General features: G+C 38.6%; 1 protein-coding gene across 14 annotated transcripts in view; it reads left to right on the top strand.

Annotated features, from left to right (window-relative positions):
• The window catches only part of LOC100703272 (ankyrin-3), a 178,870-nt gene that overhangs the window by 121,146 nt on the left and 31,021 nt on the right, over positions 1–26,703 (top strand). For 5 of the 14 annotated variants that reach the window (XR_003221300.1, XM_025909615.1, XM_025909614.1 and 2 more), the window contains exons 23-34: positions 239–311; positions 3,426–3,461; positions 7,545–7,668; positions 12,650–12,752; positions 14,371–14,415; positions 15,330–15,436; positions 17,268–17,300; positions 18,844–19,068; positions 21,605–21,703; positions 24,572–24,726; positions 25,299–25,510; positions 25,664–25,871. Coding sequence is in view for 13 of the 14 variants with exons in the window: in XM_025909615.1 (XP_025765400.1) it covers positions 239–311; positions 3,426–3,461; positions 7,545–7,668; positions 12,650–12,752; positions 14,371–14,415; positions 15,330–15,436; positions 17,268–17,300; positions 18,844–19,068; positions 21,605–21,703; positions 24,572–24,726; positions 25,299–25,510; positions 25,664–25,871 (1,420 nt within the window). In the remaining variant the exon portion in view is untranslated. Of the gene's footprint in view, positions 1–238; positions 312–3,425; positions 3,462–6,390; positions 6,568–7,544; positions 7,669–9,946; positions 9,959–12,649; positions 12,753–14,370; positions 14,416–15,329; positions 15,437–17,267; positions 17,301–18,843; positions 19,069–21,604; positions 21,704–24,571; positions 24,727–25,298; positions 25,511–25,663; positions 25,872–26,703 lie in introns of those variants that run through there. The other 9 variants (XM_019362289.2, XM_019362287.2, XM_019362285.2 and 6 more) reach the window with 4 other exon arrangements.

The raw sequence follows: 26,703 nt of genomic DNA, 5'->3' as shown, positions 1-26,703 counted from the left end.
CTATAGTTATTTATTGTTATTTAATGATTATTTACCCACAGAAGTTTATATTGGTATATTAATAAAAATAACATGAAAGAAAAGACCAAAATAAACATAGAAATGCAAAGTTACTGGAACATTTTCACAGTAAATGGTGCAGGAATAGAGATGCTGTTGTACTGGGACAGAAATCTGGATTACGTGTACTTTGTTAAAGTTACTGTCATGATATTAAGAGTGTGTTTCTGTTCAACAGACTGTGATCGAGAAGCACAAAATGAATGTCCCTGAGACCACGAACGAGTTGCTGGACATGTCTGATGATGAAGGTAAAGTTTTGCTTAACAGCTTTTTTAAAGTAATTCTATTGATGTCTAAAAATCAAGGATAGATTTGTCTTTGCAACCTGAAGAGGGTCAAATTCTTTAAAATATCAGCTCGGGTAACATTTGCTTTTGTGGCTGAAATAAGTGAATATTTCAGCTCTGCACTCTCATTGTTAGATTTCCTTCTAATTTTTTTATTGCCAATGAAAGATTTTGTGTTGCTTCTACTTCTTCCGAGTAATTCAAAAGAAAAAGCCCGCTGTTGTTCTTCAACCAGTATGTTTATTCGTTTATTTTTTAATTTGATCATTGAAAGGAAGCTTTGTTTCCGCCACTGAAAACCCCCCCAACATATTTTTTCCATTCCTAAGTCAAAATTTCAGGTTATTATCTAAAATGTATGAGTCTCAAATATACCTCAAACATCTAAGAAAACAACTTGAGAATTATAAATTTGAGTCCAAATTTTGACTTGACATACAATCGTGTGCATGATTGGAAAATTTATTTTCAATGTAACAAATGGAACTAAAAACATTTAATAATAATCATCACGTTTATTTTCAGTTCTTCCTTTTCCTATGATTTTGATGTGAATATGATTTCTCCATCTATTTTTGGTTCTTTTTTTTCTCTTTCCGTCATTCAAACACACAGTGTATAAAGCCAATATCCCTGAAATGATCACAGAGGACTATTTTTCTGATGTGGAAGAAGGCATTTTATTTTATTTTTTAATCTTTCTACATTTTTTTTGTTCTTTAAAGCATCTCCTTTTACAACCCTTCTCTAACGCGTCATTCATTTGTTCTATTTCCAGTCTCTTGCTTTTCTTGTGTCACAATGGAATCACGATTCATTTAAAATAAATAATAATTCACATGTAAAACAGCCTATATCATGCTACAGATTAATAATGCTATTTTGAGCAAAAATGTTTCGATACTGCAGATCCTTTTTTTCACTGATATTCACTAATACTGATATTCACCAAAGCACCTTTTTTTGTCTGTCAAAATGCAAAAAGGTGTCTTTGTCAGTCATGTCTGCTTGCAAAAAACTAATAAATGTCTAAAAGTTGCAATATGATTCATGACATTTACAGAGAATCGCTAACTTTGGCATGGGCTCTGCAAACCTCACATGTATTTTCACTGAAAATTCATTAAATGCATGGTAGAGTTGCATTATAGTGTGGTAAAGGTACTCCAAGCCAAATTATTTAATATTTTAACAATTGTTGAGGTCTGTAAATGGTTCGTGTCACTGGTATGGCTTTAAAATGGCACTACTTTCTTCTTCATTGTTTTCCCAAGTATTTTTCCAAAACTTTTGTTCTTCATTAATGCATGTTTGAGACACCACGCTGTACTTGAGTACTTTCCCCTGCTGCCTTCCCCCTTCCACACACACACACTGCATTTTTGTGAAGCCTCCTGTACTTTTGTGCAACCAAATGCAGGGGATATGCCTTTCTGCCGGTTGCCATGCCAACTGTCTGGATATGGCGCGTCGGGAAGTGTGTAACAGATTTCTTTTCACACCCTGGAGTAGAATACACATACACTTGATCCTTTGTCTTCGAGGGCTTGTCAGTGATGCTTTCATTGTAGTTTCACACATTCAGGCCAAAGCAAACACACTGAAGCAGCTGCTGCAGTGTGTGTGTGTGTGTGTGTGTGTGTTTACTCTTTTCTACTCTTTTTTTGGACTCCTGTATGGCTCAAAAGGATCTGAACTTGAGCTCTTGACCACCAGTGCCCAATGACAAACAGACGGGGAATTAATGATCAGTAGATTTCGGGGGGAGGTTGGCTCATCCTCCCCCCGTGGTGTTTTTCCGCTTCATGCTTTCTGTAGTTTACAGTGGAGAAATATCACCAACTTGCAGAAATGTACTCAACTTTTAACAGTTCACTTTCCTGCAGTAGTGTGAATATATCACAAAATTACTAGAAAACTGCTGTCAAATACAGTGTACTTAATGAAATGTAAATACAGTATAGCTCTATGTCTGGATATTCTGGTGAATACAGTGAGTATTACTGAGTTTTACTGGGTCAAGTTTGCACTGGAAATTTGATTTTTTTGAAGGAAAATAGGATAAAAAAAGAGATGAGATGTCAACTGGTAAAAACAAAGGCTGGAGTAATGTGATTATGCACAAATCTCGCCTTCGCCTTCTAGCTTTTGGAAATAGGATGTGACAAGCAAAGTGTGGATCTGACTTGAGATTGACAAGTCCTTCCCCAGTGAGCATACGCTAGTTAATCCTTCTCTTAATAATGACCATAATTCACATAATGAACTACATCTTTCATTTAATTTGTCCCGAAAACTAGCGAATGAGTGCATTACATAATACCGAGGTTCCAAATTAAGGGAGCCAAGGGCCATTTTTCTGTTTAGTTTTTGCAGACACATGCCTGCTAACCATGTGATGTTAAATTTTCTGCCATTTTTGACGTGTGATACTCCTGGTGAGAGTGTAAGTTAGTGTGAGACCAGTCTGAAACCACTGGTTGTGAGAGTAAAAAATGTGTGCATTTCCTGAACGGATGCCAAAAACCTTGTTGGGATTGCTTTGGTTGCTTGCAGATTGCCAAGGTTGCCCATAGATTATTTGGAAGACACCAACTTCTCTGCAGACACTCAGCTACTCTTCAGGTGGTAGTGAAACTCCACAAGCAAAAAATTGAGAATGTCAAGTTTTACTACAAAGTGTATGCAGACGAGTTGGCATCTTCCGTGCAAACTACAGACGACTTTGGCAGTATACTAGAAATGAAAGCAATCGCAAGCACCTTGTGATTGCACCAGTCTTTGAGACCGATTTCACCTAGCTACAGCCAGGAACCCCTTGCCAACCAGTCTGGAAATGCACATGTTTTTAAGATGAACAACTTTTTAGAAACGTGCACATGACGTTACGCAAGAAACCTCTGCAGACTTGTATAACCAAAAGTGTTTTTTTCAAGGAAAAGAGTCATCCCCTACTGGTCACAAAATAGTTTCCTCTTTTGAGAGCTGGAAGCTAGGTCCATCTTTTATACTGTATGTGTTCCCAAATGTAGACAGCAGAAATGGTCAAATGTGATTCTGCTTGTGTTTAAACAGAAATGGATGTTGGAAATATCTGCATCAGCTATTCCTGTAAGTCAAACGAAAGTGATCTTGTTGTAACTAACTCTAATAACCAGTGTGAACTTGCACAGCTGAACTGATGCAACTAAACACTGTGTGTGATTTTGTTCGTATTAAAAAAAAAAGAAAAAAGATTTCATACATATGTGCATGACTTGCCTTCACGCTGACTTTGTGCAGTGCTTGTTTTGGTTGTAGAGCTTCAGCAGAGTGTCCGTGTTTAATTTTTGATCTAAAAATATAACGAGGGCAACTCAACGCGCACAAATACACACTCTCAAGCTCGCATACCAGCAGAGGAATGGTGTTTAACATCTCCAGTAACACACTCAATCCATGATCTAAATCAGGAGACCCCTGTGCAGTTTGTAAACTTTGCCTTCGTGAGAGATTTTCCAGACCAGTAAAGTCAGTTAAAGTTGGTTAAAGGATTTAAAGGGTAAAACATACACACGGCATGTCGGTATTCAGTTTATGACCAACAACCAATGTAGTGACTGATTTTAATGTCTTTTTTCCATCTTTGGCCCTTTATTCCTGTCTGAAGTTTTGCCGATTCACATTGTAAATATAGCTAAATATAGCAACCTGTCATTTAAGGAAGACAACCTGTTCATTTATGTAATAGAACTGATTAAAAGGCTGCAAATAAGATAACCTTCTTTCAGACATGGGCTGCCCAACAATGCTGGTGTTATCAATGTATTCAGGGGATGGCATTCTGTCATTGTGATGAGTCACTTGCATTATTGATCTCCTCCCAGTTTCACTCAAATGTTCCCAGAACAGTAACAGAAAGAGTCAGTGTTTCCGAGTTTTTAGGTACTAAAACTCATGAGATCAGAGTTTCCTTTACAGCTGTTTTCTTTATATTACCTTTGAGAATTTGAGAAGGCTACGACAAGTAATTATGGGAAGCCATCCAAGCAGTCTTTAGTAAACTTTAGACAAAAAAGACTCAAACTTTTACCAAACTGCAGGTTATAAATGTCCCCTGATGTGAGCTACAAGTGTGTGTGCAGCTCTCATGCTTTGCAGAAGCTTGCAAACAGATTGTGGCTTTCTAATACTTCAAGTATGTAATAAACTCAAAAGAAAACTTACATAAACAGCTGGAATCAACAAACAAGAAGTAGCTTTTCACCTGTTTTTAAATATACTTGTTTTTTTTAATTGGGGAGTCTTGTTAGGTGGTTACCATAAAGTTGTTATCAACTTTTCAATATGGGTGAAAGCCACTATGTGAAAGGTGTTTTGTGGTTTTGGAAAGTTCTGTGTGCGCCTCAGGCACATTCACTAACCCTCGATATTTATCTGGGGGCTTCAAGCTTTTAATACAGCCTTAGATAGAAAGTGTTTGGACATGTGACACATAAATGGTCAGCATGAACAGATTTGCTTCTTGGCTTTAAAAACAAAAACTTGATGCTTTTCTTAATACCCAAGGGCCCTAAAGTTTGAAAACATTCTCCAGTGATTTTCCAAAGTCAGATTCTGTTTACTGCCTCAAATGTTACCTCAACTGAACCCTTTCACATCTGTTACAGACAGAAAATACAAATTTGAAATTGAATTAATTTGGAGGTTCAAGAATCAGGCGTTCATTTATCAGTGGGCTGGTATTATTGGCCAGCATTAGCTATTTACCGGTCTTTCTGTACCAACATTTAAACTGTCTGATAAACGATCATTTAAAAAGTAAAGACTGGAGAAACACCCTTCAATTATTGTACATATAACAGAGCAATATCTGTTTATGTTTTGTGGCTGAATTAAAAAAAAGGGCTGATATATCAGAATACTGGCTTTTACAAAATGATATGATAAAATCTGTGTCAGTATTGATCTTAAAAATCCATCAGGCTCTAGCCAGAACACTGACTGTCAGCCTTGTGGATAATATAACACTTACAACAAAAGACAGGAAGGTTGGAGGTAAAATAAGAAAAAATGATGTTTTTAAAACAGTGGATTGTCCTTTTGAAAATTAACAGTGCAGTCCATAGAAGTGCAAACAGGCATGTTAGCGGAGTACTCTGAAAAATAATGGGATGATGTAAAAGAAAACATGTTCATGAAAATAACATGTTGAATTGCAACTACTGCAGATACACTGAGTATTGGTTTTGTTGACTAGAATCTAAAAAAGTGTGTATACAAGTGAAGACGTGAACAGTTTGCGTTATCCATGACAATGTGCAGCATCAGTGTGTTGCACAGATAAATACATGCCTGTATTTCCCTCGTGTCTCTCTATAGATGCTTCGGTGTCAGTGCCAACCGGTATAATCTGCATTGTTTCATGCTTTGTTTTGATGTGGGTTGTGGCAGAAGTCACATTGTTAGAATTTGAGGCTAAATTTGGCACAGGTTGCTTTTAGTCACCAAAGCTCACTCTGCTCATAATGCAGTCTAGAACCATTATTATCAGCACATTTTGCTGAACTTGGAATGGGTTTTCAATTTTCTATCGAGCTGCAAGTTCCAGTTCTTTATTAGATATTTGCATAATATCCGATTCAGGAAAGAAGTGGCAAAATTACAACTTTCTGACGTGCAAAGCAGCTGAACGAGTGAGGTCATTTGTGACTGACACCAAAGAATTTACATGGAGAAGCAAGAGAGATAAAAAAGGAGGGGCAGACAGAGTCAGCAGTGCTTTGGAAATTAAAGAGACATACAATATGATATGTAAACAAACCAGTGCACAAATAGAAATCACAAGATTGAGAAATGGAAGTTAAGGAAAACAGAGTTTGTACATTCCACTCTATGTTCTCCTGTACATGCAGTTTCAGTTTTAGACGGCTAAGTCTGAGTCACACACCCACTTACTATTTCTGTCCTGCAGTGAGCTCTAGGTGTCTGTTCGGAAACTCACACACACACACTCACACACACACACACACACACTGGATAATCCTGGAGCGGGGTGGGTAGGCGGGAGAAAGCTGATCTGTTTGTGTGAGTGCTGGGCTGTGAAAGAAAGATAGACAGTGTGTGCAGGAGAGAGCGACAGAGAGCTAAAGGAAGGTTACAAGTCGAGGAAAAGTTAGTTCAGGGTGAAATCCTCCAAACTGGACTTGTGGCTGAATGAAGTGCTTTAAAGCAGGAGGTGAGTTTATGGCTAACTGAGGAGGGGGTTTCTGCTCATGTTGAAGCTGAAATGAGAAGGGTTCCCGGAGAATGGGTTGGAATGTGGCCAGATGGGGTCTGTAAAATGTGTGTGAATATGTGTGTGTGCAAGAAAGAGAGAGAAAGTTTAGGGGGAGGGGTGCTGTACCAGCAGGGGGTGAGGGGACACGAGAAGGAGAGGGGGGGTCTCTGTTGCTTTGTGGTTGCTGGAATGCTTTCCTTTTCTTTCCCCTCATTTTTCCGCCTGCATGCACTTGCTCTCCTCCCCTCGCTTTTTTAACTCTGCAGTCACAGGTTCATCAGTAGGATAGGAACTACTGTACCTCTGAGGGGAAGAGCATGCACCTACCTGTTTTCTTGCGACACCTGTAACGTATGTTTCTAACCACTTCTTTGCTACATACTTGCAATGATGTCCTGGGGCTCGGCTGTAGAGAAAGCATTTTCATCTCGTGGTCAGTTAAACCTGCTGAAAAACTCTGAGTTTACCTTTATTTTGATATAAAAGTTAGTTTTGTAAGCCCTGATAGTGGAATTATTTGCCCTTTTCAAACTTCGCTTGTTACTGTTAACCATTTTTTTTTTGTCACCAGGAGACAGAGACAAAAAGCTTTCAGTGACAGCAGGACTTTTGTTTGTGTTTGTTGAACCAAAACTGGACTGGAAAACAGCCTGTAGGCAGAAGCTGCATTGATCTGTCTAAAAGAGCCAGTGTGTGTGTGTGTGTGTGTGTGTGTTTGTGTTTTGGTCTGCATGAATGATAAAAAACAAGGCCAACTGACTGGGCAGCACAGATTTGTGTTAAAGATCTAACCTGCTAAAAGAAACCCAGAAAGCAGTTATTGATTGAAGAGACTGCGACTTTAAAGTTTTGGCATTACCTGCTGCAGAGGAGAGTAAAAATGTATGCAGAACCTTTGTTGTAAAGTTAACTCCCTCTGTGTTTTAAACCACCAGGTGACGATGCGATGACGGGGGACACGGACAAATATATGGCCCCCCAGGATCTGCGGGAACTGGGTGACGACTCACTGCCTCAGGATGGCTACATGGGCTTCAGCATTGGTGCACGATCTCAGAGGTAACATGCTATAACATGCAGCAGTTTGCGTTTGTGCTGTGTCTGTTCCTAGCTTTTGTATGTTTTCTACATGTAGCATTGTAACATCAGTTGTTATGACATACATAACATTGTAGCTGCCATAAAGACTGTGAGAAAGGTAGAGGTTTAGATCCAGGCATAGCTTCTGGGTTTAAAATGTGAAGCCAACTATCTTAAACGTGCAATCTTGCTAAAGGCCAGCAAGGTGCAACTCTTCTGTTTATAAAAAGATAAAGAAACTGACTCTAATTCTGACTTAAATTATGACCTCACTAAACCTTTTTTTTGATGATTTTATGGTCTCATCTGGCAGTTTAGGTCTATTAACTTGGTGATGGTGGCATTTAGAATAAAATAGATGATAAAGGGTGTAGATATGTTGCGATTTATTTAGACAACTCAGTGTGTCAGGCAGAATCACTTTTGACTCTTATATACAGCCTAATATGGGAACAGACAAATAGTAGAGTATTTGCAAAAGAATGGAGGTTTAAAGACTAGTTAAAGGTGAAAATATCTTGTGAAGAAAGCGATTACCAACCTGACCGACTTAGCCCATTGATTAACCCTTTATTGATTTAAACAGAGCTTCCTTGCAAGCAGTCAGGTGGCTGCAATCTATCACTACGTCACCAATCTTCTCATACCACATATTTTACAAAGATGTGCAGATAACGTGTGCTGTGGAACTTGTTCAGCCAAGACCTAAAAGAAAAAACATGGGCGTAGCACAAGTCAAATGGTTGTAAAATAAAATCTCTAAAGTACAAAACAAGAAACTGCTCTTTCAAACGAGTTTATGGGTTTTTTGGAAAAATAGTTGGGCACGTGCTTGTCTTCATTTGTGGTCGTCTCTACTTTTGTAGTGCAATTTATTTTTATTTAATGGATCTTTTTCAGACACAGTTACTGCTTGACTAGATACTGCAGTGTTAATCAGAACAGGGTTCATGAACTACTCCTTTTAACAGCACAAGAAATCTTGTGATAGCTCATGATCTAAAATTACAGTTTGCATACGGAAAATGGATAAAGTCACAGAGCTGCAGGTTTTTAAGTTGTATATGAGCCTGTTTGTATGTCAGAAGATCTTAAATAACAATGGAGCTTTCCATTATTCTGATCCCTACATGTCACACACACAAACACACCCAGAGGTTACAGTTTGCACCCTGCAGCTGCTGAACTTTATGCTTGTATGAAAATATTGACACTTGTGCAACTGACTGAAGAGGGAGGGGTTATTGAATATCTGAAGCGTGACACACATGCACGCTGAGCCACAGGAAATTAGAAGCACGTTCGATTGCATGGCCTTGAGTACTGGGTTAGATCAACACACACTGTTTGAGGGGTGATGTCTGTGCATGCGTGCGTGTGTGTGTGTGCGTGTGTGTTTGACCAGTCTAGCTTGGAGGTAGTTTAAAAAACTTGTTTCTCCTGCAGTAACTGGTTCAAATAACTTCCAGTGCAGTTCATTTAGAAGGTAGTTAATTTTAATGAAAATGTTATAAAAATAAAAAAACTTTAGAAAATGCCTTCTAGGTTTTTCCTCATAATATTATTAACAACAAAACATGAGTATCGTGTATAATTTATGATACTAGAGGTTCATGTAATACAAATTCTGATTCCCAATTTCAACTTAGCAATCTATTTTATAACATAGAATAGAATAAAATAGCCATTTTTGTCATTTTACATGTACAACGAAAATAGTGGAAGTTTGTTGTAAGAATGGATCAGATTTAACATCTTATTCAATGTGATGAAATGGAGAATTATCGTCTGCGTGCAGTTCATCTCCGCTCTAGAATATTAGGTGTCTTACAGACATGTGATTTGGTTCCATGGCCTGAAACACGGGCTATTTGGTTTCAGTCTTTTTGTTCTCCCCTTTTTTTTATAGCTACAACAGATAAAACTCAAATAAAACTAAGTACTTCATACCCGCAGAGCAACAAAAAGCAGGCAAACCATAGCTAACTGGTGAGAATAGTGGCGCATTTAGCAGCTATGGAGGTACATGTTTCTCCTCAGAGATTAAGGGACATGCAGATCTCAGAGCTGGAATACTCTAACACCTCCCTCTTTGCAACTCCTCCCTCATGCACAAAGTTTCAGAGCTGGTTAGGCAGTCAGCCATTTGTCATCATTGTACAAACCTGCATCTGTGCTCTGGCTTCTCGTCTTTCTGTCTACTCCTTTGTTTGTTCATGATGTTTTATTCTCTCCTCATGTCCGTTTTTAACGTTAGTCCAAAAGTCAGGTAAGACTCAAGGCATGAAGAGGCCTCGCTATACCTCCCCCAACTCACCCATCTCACCCCTTCCCCACTCCCTTAAACCCCAGTTGCTATCAGTATCATGACTCTGTGGTTCAATGTAATGCATATTGACCATATTTGTTTAACACATTTGACTACTAACGCAGTGATCTTGACCAGTTTTGTTAACACTGTGGCACTGTGTGTTTGCTGTGGTTCACCTGTCTGATCTCTGTCTGATTTCTTACTTTCAGTTGAAAAGTGCTCAGCTGGTTATAGAGAATAGTGGTGTTATTATTTTTATGTTTGACTGTATCTTGGTCTTTGTGGGTTTTCCACAAAGGTGGAGCTTTGCATCATTTTGATTTCTGTGTGGAGTACTCCATCGAGCTTCCAGGGACCTGAACTGATATCTGTAGCCAATGAGGATGCTATTGCCTTCATCAGTTTAGGCTCAAATAGTTTATTCCTCTGTACTTTCAGAGAATATATACTGCATACTCTGTAATAAAGAAATCAAATGTGATTTCATGTGGATAAGTAGTTACATCATAACAAATATCACAATGTGAAATTGCAATGTTATTGTGGAAGAAACAAATCCATGCCAAGTGACATTTTTGTGATCTCATAACATTGCAAGCATAGTCTGTAAAAAAAAGAAAAAGAAAAAAAAAAACCTTGGAAAAATCCTTTTGTTGTATCGAGGTCTGCGGAAAGCCAGCATTCACGTCCATTTTTCCGACCTCAGTAAACACTTTCCTGCTGATTTTATGGGCTCAGCTGCTAGTTTCAAGCCTGCTGAATAACATATAAAATTATTATCATAGCATTGTGACCATTATCATAATGAGAGAAGGAGGATTATCTATCATCTAAAGATATCTAAGGTATGTTTACAGGCCAATGATTTGTCATTAACAAGCTGTTAATCAATTCTGTGTCATAGTTAGATCTCCCCTTAAATCCCCTTCGCCCCTGGCTTATCAGGTCCAATTTTAAACCATCAACCTGGTGAAGGTGAAAAAAATGATTCTTGCAGATCTCTGGGACTTCACCTCAGTCGGTGATGTCGCAGAGACACAGCTGAAAAAGCTGCGGACAAAAAACCAAACAAACCCAAATAAATAAATCCCTGCAAACAGGTTGAGTAGCACTTTATTATAATAGTTGTAGTTATTACTATAGTAACTATAGTTATTATAGTTATTTTCCCTGATTTCTAAAGCTGTGACAGCATATATTTGAAGAGTTGCAGTGATAGTGCCAGAGCAACATTATGAAAAATTGCTAGGAGTAGAATTACTTGTAAAAGTATTCAAATTTTAAGTTCAAATTTTAAGTTGGAGCTGTACAAATGAATTTAATGTTATTTAGATTTTTGTTTGGACAGGACAAGTGAAACTCCTTCAGTACTGAATAGCTTCACAACACAAGCCGGACTTTAACTACAGGCTGTAACAAAAGTCAGATATCATCTAGTCTTTTTTGAGATCATATCTTTGGCTTTTTATAGAAACTCAAGATTGCTAATTATGCCCTCAATAAGATCATTTTCTGCAGATCACTTTTCTGCAGTTTCCTGTAGTTTAACTAGTATACAGTTTCATCCAATATATATTTGTCTCCCTGAAATTATTCCACCAATTTGAAATAAAACATTTTTTTTTTCTTCAGAATAATTTATGTTGACGACATAACTTTTGATTCCTGGAGACACTAATCAATTGAATGGAATGAATGGAAAAAGGACTCCCAGCTATAAATGTCAAATCTTTGGATAATTGAATGAAAAAATAAATCTGTTGCAGCCACATCTGCTCTTGGTTTCTACAGCCTTGTGATTTTAGCATTTAGAGTTTAGCATGTAGAGCACTTCCTGCCATTGATAGTTAATTGGTTCACATTAGTTTACTTGCATAAAGCTAATGGCACTGATGTAATTGCTGTTGGGATGTTGCAGGCAAACATTCGTCATGTCATTGCTCAGGAATGCTCTTTATTTGCCTCATAAAAGTCTGTCTCAAAGCTCCCATCACAAACAACATTACAGCCTGCACAAGCTGACAGATGTATACAAAGACACGAGGAGTCAAAATAGCGCCAGCTAATTATCACCAAAGTTGTCATTATGATGGGTAAATACCAGCTCCCCTCTCCACCAGTGTCTGTCGTCCATCGTGTAGCAACCTGCCTTCCTTTTACATCCTATCCTGCTTTACTCTGGCTTATGGTGCTTTATTCTGTGTGCAGCATGGGGTCAAAGTGAAGAGGCTAAAAATACAGGAAGTGTAAGAACAGGTGTACATGGAACATGTGTTTTTTTTCTTTTACTGTACGCTGATCGCCCCAGATGTATTACAGCCAGCACTGATGTACAATCTCATCTGCATCTGAAATTTTTTATTTAGATTTTTTTTATCACTTCAGTGAAATTACACCTCAGTCATTTCTCTCTACCTTTAATCTGTTTTCTTGTGGTTGTTGTTGTCACTGGTGCCATACAGTCAGGTTCCTGGAAGCTGCATGCATTTAATGTGTTTGTGTTTGTTTTTTTGTTTTGTTTTTTCTGTTCACTTTCATACCCTTTTACCCTCTGCCCCCCCTACCACCACCACCTCCTCCTCTTCCTCACCTCCCCTTTCCATCACTGTGACTGTTGTCTTGGTAATCTACTACGACAACCACACCAAGCCTTCGTTCCTTCAGTTCTGATAGGTCCAACATGCTGAACCGGAGCTCGTTCACACGGGACAGCATGATGATAGAGGAGATACTGGCGCCGAGTAAGGAGATGGTACGTACACTGACTGGACCTTCGGGTCTTAAAAGTGGACCTATTGTGCTTTTTCTTATTTCCTGTCATATGAATGCTGTTTCAATGTTGGATCGTTAACATAACCAGGGCCAACGTGTCAAATAATGAGGTCAGTGTATTTACAAATAATCCAGATAAGCTCAGACTTAAGACTGCTCTAAACTCTCAGTTTCACACAATCCCTAATATGGACATCACAAATAGAGGTCACATCCAGCTGCTGTTCAAATCTTTTGTTTGTGAGGGGCAGCCAATCACAAGAAAGTTGGCTTAAAGGAAGGGTGATGGGCTCTGAATCAGCTTGTTTCAGATTTTGGATGAAGTGAGAGGCTGCTCATATAAATAAGGATTATTATGAACTGCAAATCATGCAAAGCTACTCTAGTGGGAGCAAAAAATCAGCATTACAGGCCCCGTTTGAAGCTCCTCATGCTATGCTTTATACCTCTTGCTGGCTGCTCCCTTAGTTTAATTCTCTCAGCCGGTAATCTGCTGGTCATTAACTTTACAAGTGACACACTTCTGTCTCCAAATGTACCGAGGTGTCTTGGTGCTGTGCCAGAGGCTATGCAATACACCAATCCTCTTACACTTGAGTTGCCACTGACATAAAGACGATCAATCCAGTTACAATTTACTGAAAGAGGAAATGAGATTAGTGCTACCTGCTGCTATCTAAGAGGGATTATTGTGATGCCCCACTTACTTGAAAGATGCAAGAAAATAGCATTTAAGGTCAAGAAGAAGTTCAAGTAAAACTTAGACTACCCCATGAGTTCAGTGACAGCGCGGATAAAGATTATGTTTGCCTGTGAAGTGACAGGTAAAGTCTTTCTTGCATAAGCAGTGGCAAATGTGCATCTCTGTTTCTTAAAATGTAAAACTGGCACCAAACATGACTCATTGAACTACTTGGTTTGCTATCCACAAAAAAGCTGAAACATGCTGAAAACTGCTAAACAGTTTTGCTTTTTTCTTTTCTTTTCTTTGGGAAGTACTTCAGCCAGAACATGGTACATAATCTTTAGATGTCAGCTAGCTATCTAGCTATCTTATTGCTATTGCATAATTTAATTCTGCATTGAATCTGCGTAGAGCCTCTAATGCCTTTTCCATCATTTATAATATCAGTGGAGTTTCACTCTTCGAGGTTATCTATCCTCCTCCAGTCGATTTAAAAGTCCCACTGAACACCACTCAACCTCTTCAAACCTTTATTTTTCAGTTAATGCTTGACTGTAACACAACTGACCATTTTACTAGATTTACAAAAAACCCAGATGATTTTATTAAATTAAAAGAATTTGGACTTTTGTTTGAAACTCTCAGTGGTTCTTTTATATTTGATTGCTTTTGCAAGCTGAAGGAGCATTTGGACCCAGAAGTGGATAATATGGTTTAACTCTAAATTAAAATCTTTGCTCCTTTGCACAAATAGTGGTCAAAAACTCTGTGGGGTCTATTTTACTGAAATTTAAAAAAAAAAAAACTACATCTGAAACTATCTGCAAATTTATGACACCGGGACATATGATTGTATAACTGGAGAGTAAAGATGTTGTTGAATAACCACTTGTTTCCTCTAACGCTGCTCCAGATGCTTCGTAAGGAAAAGTCTTTCATTGTAGAGCAACACAATAAGGTAGATGTAGAAGTCATTATGCACTCTTCGTGTCAGTGCGTTTCCACATGTTGGTATCATTTAGTTGTGTAAAGCATTGTTAACTTTTCTTTTTTTATATCACTTATTTCATCAGTTGGATTCAGTTGTTACCTTACTGCTTGTATTTACAGTGTTTTAGTCGCGTAGCCTCCCTGTTTTTACTTATCCATGTGCCTTGGATAAGTAAAACCAAACTTTGTGTCTTTGTTACTCCCTGTTTTTCCGTAGCAATTTGGAGATTAATATAATATTCCAAGTATTTTTTCCTCATTAAAATGTGAGCGAGTTTTCAGACGTACTCTAAAATCTTAGCTTTAATTTTCTGTTCGAAGCATGGCCTTCAGCTTGTCAACTCATATTGGTGCACATCTGGAGTATAAATAGTGCATCTGAATCTTTCAAGAACATCCTCAGACTGATGACACAACAGGCCTGGTGTCAGTGCATCTGTTTGTCTGTAAACATTTTTAGTCGCCTGTTTTCTGCCATCTGATGTCTGTTTTTCTTTCCATCCTTAATGTGGTGATTTTTCATTTGCATTTTACTCTGAGCTTCGTTTTGAATGTCATCAAGATGTTTTTGACAGCTTGTGTTTTAATGAAATGTAACATCCCCAGATTTGTTTTTCACGCTAAGCGACATCTGCTGCTGTCTTTCTCATGAAGAAATGATTTTGTAGCTCATTCATAAAATTGCAAGAAATATCTACAAAACTATTGATCCCCTTGTAAAAATTGACATTAAATAGGAAATACTGAAAAATCTGTAGCTCACTGTTAGCCTTGCATGTGCAAAAGCAAATGTAAAGACACAAGTCTTTACATTAAAAGGAGAAGTTAGTTGAGATTTTCACACACTTGTGAATTGCACTGACTCTGTTGTCTTCTCCACAGCATTTGGCAGCGGCTAAAGACTTTGACAGCGACTCTCTGAGGAGGTACAGCTGGACTGCAGATGCACTGGATAATGTCAACCTAGTGTCCTCACCAATACACTCCGGGTAAGCATGTTTGAAAATGTGAATGGATAAACACAGGAGGAAAGAGTGGGGGGAGTAAAGAGGGAAAATATCTACTCTTCTGTCTGCCTTAATCACAAAGATGGAGTGAAAAGGTGGAAGGAGAGGAAGTAAGACAGCTTACTAGTTTTATACCCTGTAGAGGAAAGGATGAAGTGACTGTCATCATCTCCTTCTGCTTATTATGTGTTTTATGTCTGTTCTTCTTGCTGAGTCTAATTTTCTTTCCCTCTGACGAGGCAGCTCATACATGCTCTTCACCCTTTTTGAATCTTTAAAGCTAATACTTTGAGCATTTCTGTAATTTAAAAAAAAATCAAACATTAATAACAAACAGGTGAAACTAGAAACTCTTTAAAACTGCTGTTAAAAAGAAACTTTTAGTCACAACAAAGTAAAGCTGGAAAGTTGGCCTCTCCTCACCTTGAGCTGAAGGTCACATAACTCATTGGCTCTTGCAGCTGCTGTAACGGGTAATCTTGACCTCTTGGTTAATTGCCCATTAAGGGACTCGTTTGAAAGTTACATACACTGCCCGGCCAAAAAAAAAAGTCAAAGTTGCATTATTTTTTTATTAAAATTTCATCTTGTTTATGTGAAAGTCAGACCACTGCGTAAAGCACATCCCAAGATTCTAAGGTTAAGGCCTGGACTGAACCACTGTTTTACAATTTGTCATCTTAGAATATGCCACCAGAGAAGAAACAATCCACTGATCAAAATATCTGGTCATTCAGTATATAGAGGTATTCAGCTGACCTCATTTCTGGGGTATATAACATTGCTGAAACAGATTTCACCAAATGAAGCAACCCCAGATTATAACTCCGGTAGTATAAGGCATGATGGGTACATCGCTTCATCAACTACTCCTGGTGCCTGAGGCCCCCATCATTCTGGAGCAGGGTAAACTGGACTCATCATGTCCACATTTACCATGTAGATTTATTTAAAGAGTCCAATCTTTATACTCCTTATCAAACTGAAGCCTTTAATTCCAATTAGCCTCACTGATAAGACTACAGTTTGTTTAACTCTTCTGAAACATGTCCTACAATGTGTTTGCATGAGAAATGAGAAGCTACTCACTGCATCAGTTAGAGTTAAATAACCTGTTTCCAGTCTAAACATATTATGGAAGACTCTTACGTATTTGCTTAGTTAAACGCAGGTGGTGAGTGTTCTTGGCCAGGCAGTGTACAGCTGGACACTTCATCAGGCATTACTTTTTCTCTACTTGTCTTTAATGGATAAACTGTTAAGTTAGGATTACTTAAATTCTATCTGTTACTTAAGTAAAGGAAGATGAAGCTATACTTTAAACAAAGTTTTATTTGACATGTTTGGGAGTGGTGGAAATTTGCCTTTCAAGGGTAGATTTAGAGAAGAAGACTGGGGGAAAAAATGAAGCCGCTGCCAGCAGTTGGTTATCTTTAGATTAGTGCAAAGATGGGAGAGAAGGAAACTGCTACACTGGCTCTGTCCAATGGAAAATCCACCTACAGGCAGCTCTAAAGCTTGATTATCAACATGTTATATCACCTATGTTAAAGCCGTATAAAGACAAAAATACAGTTCTTTTGTCTGTGTGATGTAATTGGCTGCTGGCTGTGTAACGAATAAAGAAGACAATCTCCTCATCCAAATCTCCACAAAACAGCAATTAAGACTATTTCCCATTTCCCACTGTTTTCCCTCAAATTCTTCCTTTAACTTGGGGTTCATTAATAATGATCTTCTCAGCTGTATTTCCAATTACAAAGCTTTGTGGTTGACCTGTCACTCCTGCGTTGCTTTGTCGTCCATCCTGCAGTTTTTCCTCTCCGCTCCCGCAGTACGACAGCAGGTGATTGACTGAGATTGGTTGCCTTCTTTTTATCACCACCACTACCTTTTTTATTTTATTTTATTTCCCGATGACATTGCACCTTCCCCTTTATATTCACTCATAACATCTGTGTTTGCTGTTCTCACCCTGTGTTGTTACAGACTTGACGTAAAGTGTTTCGGACTGTTATCCCTGTATTTATTCCTTCCTGTTTGTTTGTTTGGAGAAAATCTTTGAGTTTCTAACTGACCTGAAAGAGTCTGTGTTGCCAGATCTGACCAAATGTGGGTTTTAAATTTAATTCATGTGCTTTAGACATGTGTTATGGTTTTTGCATTTTGCATTCAGCAGCAAGCCTTTACTGTTTTGACAAGACAGTAGATTAGCTTTAAATAGTCAGTAAAAACTATGACATGTATCATTCTAGATCAAAATGTTAAAACTGAAACTCTGTAAAAGCGTCGGTTTGGTTTGTAATGTGACGGTGAACCCAGCTCAGTTCTTGGACTCTGCTAGAATAGTTTTGCATGAATCTTACACTGGCTCTCTGTGGAGTCTCTCAGCTCATCCACTGTTATACTGCCCTTTCTTCTCCCTTTAAGCATTCTCTCTTTGATTGTCTGCCCCCTGTAAGCAGGGGATTTTAACACCAGGTGGGCGGGGCTTTATTCACATACACGCCCCTCTTTATGGCATCATGCAGAGCCAAGAGTAGAAAAAACTGACTGAAACATTTCTTGAAACTTTGGCTATGTTTAATATTAGTATAGGTGACAGTTAGGGTGTATGTATGACAGAAAATAAGGAAGCACATAACAGGTCCCCTTCAAGCATATAAGAACAATTCATGTGCTGTTTGTTAAATAACATAAAAACTAACACCACATTTCAGTTACAGTATTGCATGGTGTGCATCTGTGTGTGTGACTTATAAGTTCCTTGTTTGAGTTAAATGAGCTGCACACAGAGGTACACTACCTTCTAATGTGGGTAAAAAGGAAAGACACACTGGAGGTTCCTGTGTTGGTGTCCTGGCTGTCAAATTTATATATCATCTACAGAAAACAATAAAACATTTAATCTATTATCCTATGGGATCGACTAGTTTTTACATTTTAATTCAAAAACATTCACTTTCTGTAAATCGATTTACCAAATCTGCAACATCTACATGCCAAAGTTGTTTTTCTTCTTATTTTATTTTTTCAACTTCAGTCCTAGCCAGCACAGAAACCTCCGTACATTTTTTGGTTTTTCTTCTTTGTTCACCTCTCTTTCTCCCTTTTACTCACACTTACTTTGTCAGTGTTTTGAAGATCACAGCATGGGACCTCGACTAAAGCTCCTCTCTCGTCATCAGTACAGCTGATAAACCAACATTTGTTTTTCTTCTTATTCCATTTTTCTTTACCCTTTACTTGCCCTCCCTGGTTATCTCTTTCTCTCTTCACTTTGTTTTACCTCTTATCTTCGCAAACTCTGTTTCCCTTCCCTCTCTCCTGTCACTCTACGTCTCTCCCCCTCTTTTTCCGACCCTTCCTACCTTTTTACTTTCCGTCAGGTTCCTGGTCAGCTTCATGGTCGACGCCAGGGGTGGTTCTATGAGAGGAAGCCGTCACAACGGCATGAGAATCATCATCCCACCCAGAAAGTGCACAGCGCCCACCCGGATCACGTGTCGACTGGTGAAGAGGCACAAATTGGCGTCGCCTCCCCCGATGGTGGAAGGAGAAGGCCTGGCCAGCAGACTTGTTGAGGTCGGTCCCGCAGGAGCGCAGTTCCTCGGGTAAGACCTTCTTTTTAAACATCGCTGAGATTGTTTTTGCTGTTGCTTAACGGCTTATTTTTGTGCACCTTTGTTCTGTATCTTGACATCTCCTTTCTTCTGCTTCTTGCCATTGCCATTTCCAGCCACCTGCATTTATATTAGAAAGTGTGAATGTGTGTATGTGCATGTTAAGGGGTAATATTCGCAGTACAAGTCTTATTGTTGTAGTCTGCTCACCCTCAAGTAAGCAGTGTTTCCCCTCTGGCAAAGTAAAGGCAACATTAGTAATGACTGCAACATCTTTAAAAATAAATACTGTAATGTAAATATGTAGGCATAATTTGACTTCATGTATAGCTGTATTGCATGGGAGGAGTTTTTTTTTTAATTCAGCAGTTACAGTTTTAACATGATTAAAAAAATGCATGTCTGCCTGTTTGATAAAGATGGCTTAGAGCTGTGTATCTTGGCCCAAAATGCAAGACAACTCAAATATTCTGAAAGAATACTGCTGAATATGATGGGATTTCAATAGAGCATATATCAAGATATTTATTTAGGATGACGCCAAACGCACAAATAGGATCACAAGTGGGAGTTCATAAAACCGGACACAAAGCACAGAACATGGCTCTCTCAGAACTGTATTACCACCTTAACATCAAGGAATATGATTGAGAGCGCTTTAGGCGAGTGTATAGCTGTGCCATTTTGGGTTGTTCCACATAATTAACATGGGAAAAACGGAAAATGATTATTATTTCTTAATTGCTCCAAAACGGTGGTCTTATGCTCCACTGTGAGGGTGATTTAAAGTTGACCTGGGCTTACAGCATTTAGCCAACATGTAGCGTTAAGCCATGCAGCATTAAAAGGTGATTAACTCAATACAAGCGCTTTTCAAAATCACACGGAAGAGATGGAAGTAATAAGTTCAAAACTAAATTTTTGGAAGTTCAACAAAGAATTGAATCCATTTGATTTATGGCAGTCGAAGCTTTGTTTGCATGATGTGTTTTCCAGTTGTTATAAGAACCACAGAATGGCACCGAAGTGCAGGGAAATAACAGCTGTGCATCTGGGTCCCAACCGAGTAGGTTTTCCATAAACCTGATGTTCTACACGAGTTCATTAGACAGATGTAAAATGAAAACGGGCATTAAATTGATTAAAGTCTGGGGGGCCTTGTGGTTAGTCCACAGAATCAGTGACGAACACACAATTCTACCACTGGATTTATAATTTTTGTAGCAGAATTGTTTGTCAAACCAGTCCTCTACAGCCAGGTTCAAGTTTTAACAGTGCAACCTCTTCTTGCAATTTGTATTATCTCAGAAACGTTATCAATAATTTAAAAAAGAGTAACCTTAGCAACTGTTTTTAAACACTTTTAAACCAGTTGAGGATTTATATAAACAAAAGCTTTTCAAATCCTTATGGTGCACATGGCAGTACTGAGTCAATAATAGCTTGGTCACACTAGTTTTAAAACCTGGGGTTACCTGGTGATGTTTTTTTTGGCCTGACTCGTTCTAACTGCAGTCACTCTCAGACATATTGGTGAAGATTTGCAAATATAATTTATAATTGCTGACAGATTGTCGACAAGTTGCAGTCAATCTGAGTCAGCCTTCTGCAACTTGTCTGTTTGCAGTAGGGGACTCAACTCAGCTGGTTGCCAACTGGTTGTATTCTGGTTATATTTCTATATAAATGTGAAATTAGGGGGCACTTGGTTTTTATTTTGCAGTTAATTTATAATTCTGCAACAACTGTGTAACTATTTGTGGAGGCATTTCTGAATTTTTGTTGTAGATCTCTGATGTGAATTTCTATGTGTGCAGACTGCAACTGATTTGCAACGAAAGGCAACAGATTTGAAATTTCCTCCGATTTTTCTCACAGTTAATTATTGCATTATCCTAAACAGAATGCATGTGCAGTGGTTGCCAGCTTGACCTCATTCGATCGCAAACCGATGGCAGGCTGGCTACACTTTATTGCCATTTTATTGCTGTCTTGACACACCAATGTGGCTTTGAAGACAGCAACTAACCAGGTCCATGTCTTTGAAGCAGCAATCTTGAAGGCAACGAGTTCATTGCGCACCTTCACAGTAATTTTGGTTGTACTGCGTTCTGCAGCAACTTGTGTAATATGGTTTAAGAGCCTGAAATCTTTAATTTCCGTGTATTATAAAACAGAAAGTAGCAGCATTTGTTCCCATTGAGAAGCCGTCATCAGGAATTCGTTGCTATTTTTGCTTGAAAAATTTCTAATTATTGCCCCATCTGCTACTCATATCACTGCATAACTCATGAGATATGATTAAAGTAAAGAAATCTGGGATGTACAGGCAACAAATATTGCCTCTCTCGCTTGTTGCCATTACTGATGCCACTAATTGTACCTGAAACAATAAATAAGATGTTGTTACTGATAAAAGAGCTTATTACTGATACAGAAATAGAAGTCGGTGGTGTGTGTGTGCTTTTACTGACTTTGCGAGTGTGTGTTTTGTGTGTATGTGTGTTTCATTATTTTGCGGACACAGTAAACTACATCTCCCCAGAAAGCTGCCAGCCCTTAATGAAGGCGAGAGCCTGGTTAGTCCCGTGCTACAGCTGGGACCCAGAGGAACTAGATTTATTGGGTAGGAACCAAACATAGCACCCTTCCCTCCTCCCTGCTCCCCTTTCTCCTGTATTTCCCACCTCCCCAAAGGAAACAACATGACCGAGGCTGATTCATGCTGATGGTTTATTTTACCCATCTCTGTTGACTTTGATTTGATAGGTTACAGCATCAGTATGGGTGCCATGTAGTTTTGGGAAGAAATAATCGATATAGTTGGAAGATGGGTCAACCAGCAGCTGATTTGTAATAGCCTCAGTGAGTTAACAGGCAGAAATTAGTTTTTACATGCAAATTCTTCCTAAAACTACACAGTTTAACTGTGAACTCCATTACAGTTAATTTTCCACCACTTTTATTTATATATCATTGTATTTTTTTTTATTTCAGAAGCTCTCAGTGGGCTTCTGACATCACTGAATGTAAAGTTTTTGATTGGCTGTTTGGACTGGACTGCGCTTGTTGGGCATGAGCCTTTTTTTCCCTGAAGCCAAGCATCATTTTGCTTCTCATGACTACTGTTATCAGTTTTATGTCATCTCACGATAATTTTATATAATTAATGTCAAAAGCTCTTGGTAGAAAGTGTTATACTGATGACATTTTTATGTGAGCAGGGTTAAGATCTTAAAGCTGTGCCTCAACATGCAATTTTGACTCTGTATGTCCAAGAGTACATTTGAATTGAGCTCAAGAACAAATGAAGCCAAACAAAGACCCAACCAGACTTTCAGGATTAGTTAAAGGGCCTGATCAAAGTATTACTTCAACCATGGGGGAACTAAATCCAGTTTAATGCACAGTTGTGTGCTTTACATTTTTTATGTCTTCAAAACTTCATCAGGTGTCAGATCTAGACTTAATTCCAAGTGTGACATTTGAAGCTTTATATGCAAGTAAAAAAGGACAAATTTGGGCTGCCAAAACAAAAAACGGTGAGCTTGGCAGCATAAAAAGGCTTGAACATCCAGAGAAGACAAGTTTTGTGGATGATCACAGGATCCTTTCTATGGTAAAGAAGAAACCCCTTTACAACATCCACTGAGGCAGGCAGACATAGGAGGTAATCTACCATGAAAAGAAAGACTTTACCAAAGAAAATACACCAGAAAGTGCAAATCATTCATCAGCCCTAAAAAGGGAAATGAAGAATGGCCATAATGAAAAGCATACAAACCTAGTGAGGGAGCTGTATTGCATGGTTTCAGGGACAGTATCCAATAGCAGTGGATCAATAGTATCCACTTGTATCAAGTCAAGTTTACTATGTTTTTTTTATTACAGGTAGAAAAGCTCTTTCTTCCGCTGACCATGATAGCCAGTAACCTTGCATGGTTTGTCTTTTATGGCACAAGAAACAAAGCATGCAAAGTTCCCCTAGAAGTGCCAACAGCTTTGAACCCGGGACTTTCTTGCTGTGACATCATCATACGCCTAGTTTTTATTTATTTTATTACTTTTGTTTTGGTGCTTTTATCAGCACAGAATTATAGAGCTTTATGAACGTAAAATTGAAGCCACACACAGTAGTTAAAGCACATGATTTCACCTTTACAGTTTCTTTTTCTCAAAATTGAAGCAGTCCTGTTGGTTTTCTGGGACAGGTGACTTATCGTACCTACAGTGCAGTGAAGTGCGACTGCAATAATTGCTCCTTGTGTCTTTCAACCAGCTCAGTTTGTCTCTAATGCTGGCTCAAATTTGTAAAAGTGAATTCTTTCTTCTTTGATTGAGAAAACAGGACATTCAAGAAAAAAATATCGTTTTTAATTTCATTTTTAATGTATATATTTACTCAGACAGCTCCACTTTAAACTTACTCTTCAGTTCTACTGCCTACTCTGAGAGTAGTGCATATTCATCCGTCTCTCTTGTGTTGCTATCATGCCTTGTTTAAGTAAGGGCTGTGCAGCTTTCTCCCCTCATTACATCATGACATCATCTGTCTCGTCAAGTCGTGCACATTCACTTTGAACGTCCCATTGACCCTGCAGCATGGCCGCCGCAGTGATTATGAAGCTTCACTCTCATCAGCAGAACCACATTTCATTCACACCTGTATGTTGTTAAGATCACTGTCTCCACTCTTGTTACTTTGTGTAAACTTGGTAATACTTTTTTTTTATTTGAATACCATGAATACTGTAGTATCTTCTTAAAGAGCTGTCATTTCAAAACTCTGTTATCATTTGTCTTTCAGGTTTAGATTTAAATTAATCTAGCACAAACTTCCCTCACCATTCTTTTAAGAGAGGACTACACTGTCTGCTCTCCCAGCTGCTCAGATAAAGGCCCTCATTTATAAAAATGTGGAACGTCTTTCCTGAGGGTTTGTGTCATTTGATTCATGAATGACTTTGAGCATAAAAAAGAACTTTGCCTAAATAGGTTCTAAGAATCACATTTGTAACATGAGCATCTGAAATCAGTAATTATAATCAGCAATCTAAATGAATGTGCGATTTCCCCACAAACAGGTTTTGGTTAAGGAATGGAAAAGCAGAAGCCAGGCATCTTGTGTTATTTTATGGATCAAATGGTGAATTGACAAAAACAAACATGAAAGAGTTTGGACAGAAGCAGAACACTTATGTGCCTTGAACTGCAATAGCCCTACATGATTATTAAGAAACTCCTTTACATCAAGTTAGAGAAAATTTGCACATCAGCCTTACATTTCAAGTTAGTACTGAAATGTGTGGTTTTTGTGCCTACTTTTGATTTTTGGTATGACTCAACTGTCAGTCCATTTTAGAAAGAGGCCCCAGCTCCTAAAGACAAATGGTAGAGTGGTATCTTTCGTTTTGACTTACCTACCTACTTGTCATACCGCTCAGAAATTAATCAAACTTATTCAATGATATTTCCTCCACGTATACCTTACCAGGCCTGTGATAGTGGAGATCCCTCATTTTGGCTCGATGCGGGGTCAGGAGAGAGAGCTGATCCTGCTGCGCAGTGAGAACGGAGAAACCTGGAAGGAGCATCTGTACGACTGCAAGACTGACGACCTCAATCAGCTCCTCAATGGCATGGATGAAGGTGAAACAAGTGTTCTAACTTTGCGCTAAACACCTAAACCACAAGTACTTCAGTTTCTGTTTTAGAGCAAGCTGTGGTAAAAGTTAGCGCATTAATGAGCAAACACTGAAATAAACCGAAGCAACACCCTGATGATAACCGGTTCAAGCTGATTGGAGCGCATGTAAAATATGACAAACATGTTGATTTCTGTGTTGAGTAATGAGATACTCTGCTTAAATTGGAGGAAACCCAAAAATAATTCACGTGGAGTGAATGACCTGATTAAATTGCACAGAAATCAGATAAAACATCAAACGAGCTTGATCACAGACTACTACTAGTACAGCGAACATACATTGGCAAATATTTCAAGATTTTAAGATCATTCTGGGATTTAATCTGAAAAATGCCTGTAAGTGTTTGTAAGTCTGTAAGTGCACATTTTTGTGATTATAGAATGTGATCCTGAGGGAGTACGCTTGTGTTTGTAGTCAGTGAAACAAGTGAAGATTTTAAAGTTTACTCCATGAGGTAGTTTTTTCCTTTTTTTCCCCCATTTAATTTATTTGATTTCTTTTCATTCCCTGTAGAGCTGGACAGTCCCAACGAGCTGGAGAGGAAGAGAATCTGCCGCATTATCACCAAGGATTTCCCACAATACTTTGCAGTAGTGTCTCGTATCAGACAGGAGACGCACCAGATGGGACCAGAGGGCGGGACTCTGTGCAGTCGCAGCGTCCCATTGGTTCAGGCTTCCTTTCCAGAGGGAGCACTAACAAAGAAAATCAAGGTTGGATTGCAGGTGAGTTTGAGAGATGTAAAGATTTGCTGTTTCAGTTTAAGTGCCAGAGTTTATGACGTATAGACAAAAGCACACATAGTACTATATATGTACAGTAAGGCTACAAAAATAAAACAACAAAATCCTCATTCCCTGTTGGCTCTGCTATCCCAGGCTCAGCCGGTACCCGATGAGGCCGTGAAGAAAATCCTTGGTAATCGAGCAACCTTCAGCCCCATTGTTACCGTGGAGCCAAGAAGAAGGAAGTTCCATAAGCCAATCACCATGACAATCCCAGTCCCGCCCCTCTCAGGGGAGGGGCTTACAAATGGCTACAAAGGAGACTATACTCCCTCCCTGCGCCTTCTCTGTAGCATCACAGGTATATGTGTTTTTTAGATGCCAAGAGAAGAAATATTTGAAAGTAACAACATTTTGGCCAGTCAGCATTTTTCCTGAAATAATGTTTCTTTATTGTTAATGAGAAATATTACACAAAATGGTGTCTTTGTTGTTTGAATGAGATATTTCCATTTAGAAACATGGTAGAACAGGACATTGCTTCATTACTTTACATTCTTGTCGATTAAAATTAGTGTAATAATTCTGGTCTGTGACCTGTTTTAAGTAAGGCCCGTTCCTTCCTTCCTTACTACTTTTAACATGAAAATGCAACACAATGCTTAAACTTGGTGAAAACCACCCTTTTAAATGCTGACCTAACTAGCAAAGCCACTTGTGCTAACTGTAACTCGGAAATATCTCAGCCATGAACAATCTGTGGTAGATGTTTAGTTGGTGGCTGCTAGAGCAAACAAGACTCTCCGAGCGCCCGCGTGCATGTACACAGTGATTTACTTTTATTAAATGTTTGTGCAAACCCTTTTATGCCAGCCTGCTTTCTTAACAAGTACCAGATGGGATATCTGTCAAAGTTAAAGCTCAGTGATCTTCAGTTGTGCAAAGTGTTATTCGATTTAAAGCCCAAGAGAAACGCGCGACAGAGGTGTAAGAGTTGCATTTAAATGTGACCACTTTTTGTCTTTAAAGCAACAACAGTTCTTCTAGAAGGTGGATGTTAATGTGTCTGGTTATATTCTTGGAGTTAGTATATTGTTGTAGAGTTACCTAATTAAACAAAATGAGTAATTTACCTGCTTTGCATATCTAATATTTGGGCCTTGTTCAGTAATATAAGTCCAAAACTCACAGTG

The sequence above is a fragment of the Oreochromis niloticus genome, linkage group LG8 (assembly GCF_001858045.2).
Source record: "Oreochromis niloticus isolate F11D_XX linkage group LG8, O_niloticus_UMD_NMBU, whole genome shotgun sequence".
In the NCBI taxonomy this organism is placed as follows: Eukaryota; Metazoa; Chordata; class Actinopteri; order Cichliformes; family Cichlidae; genus Oreochromis; species Oreochromis niloticus.
This window is presented reverse-complemented; position numbering and strand designations above follow the sequence as displayed.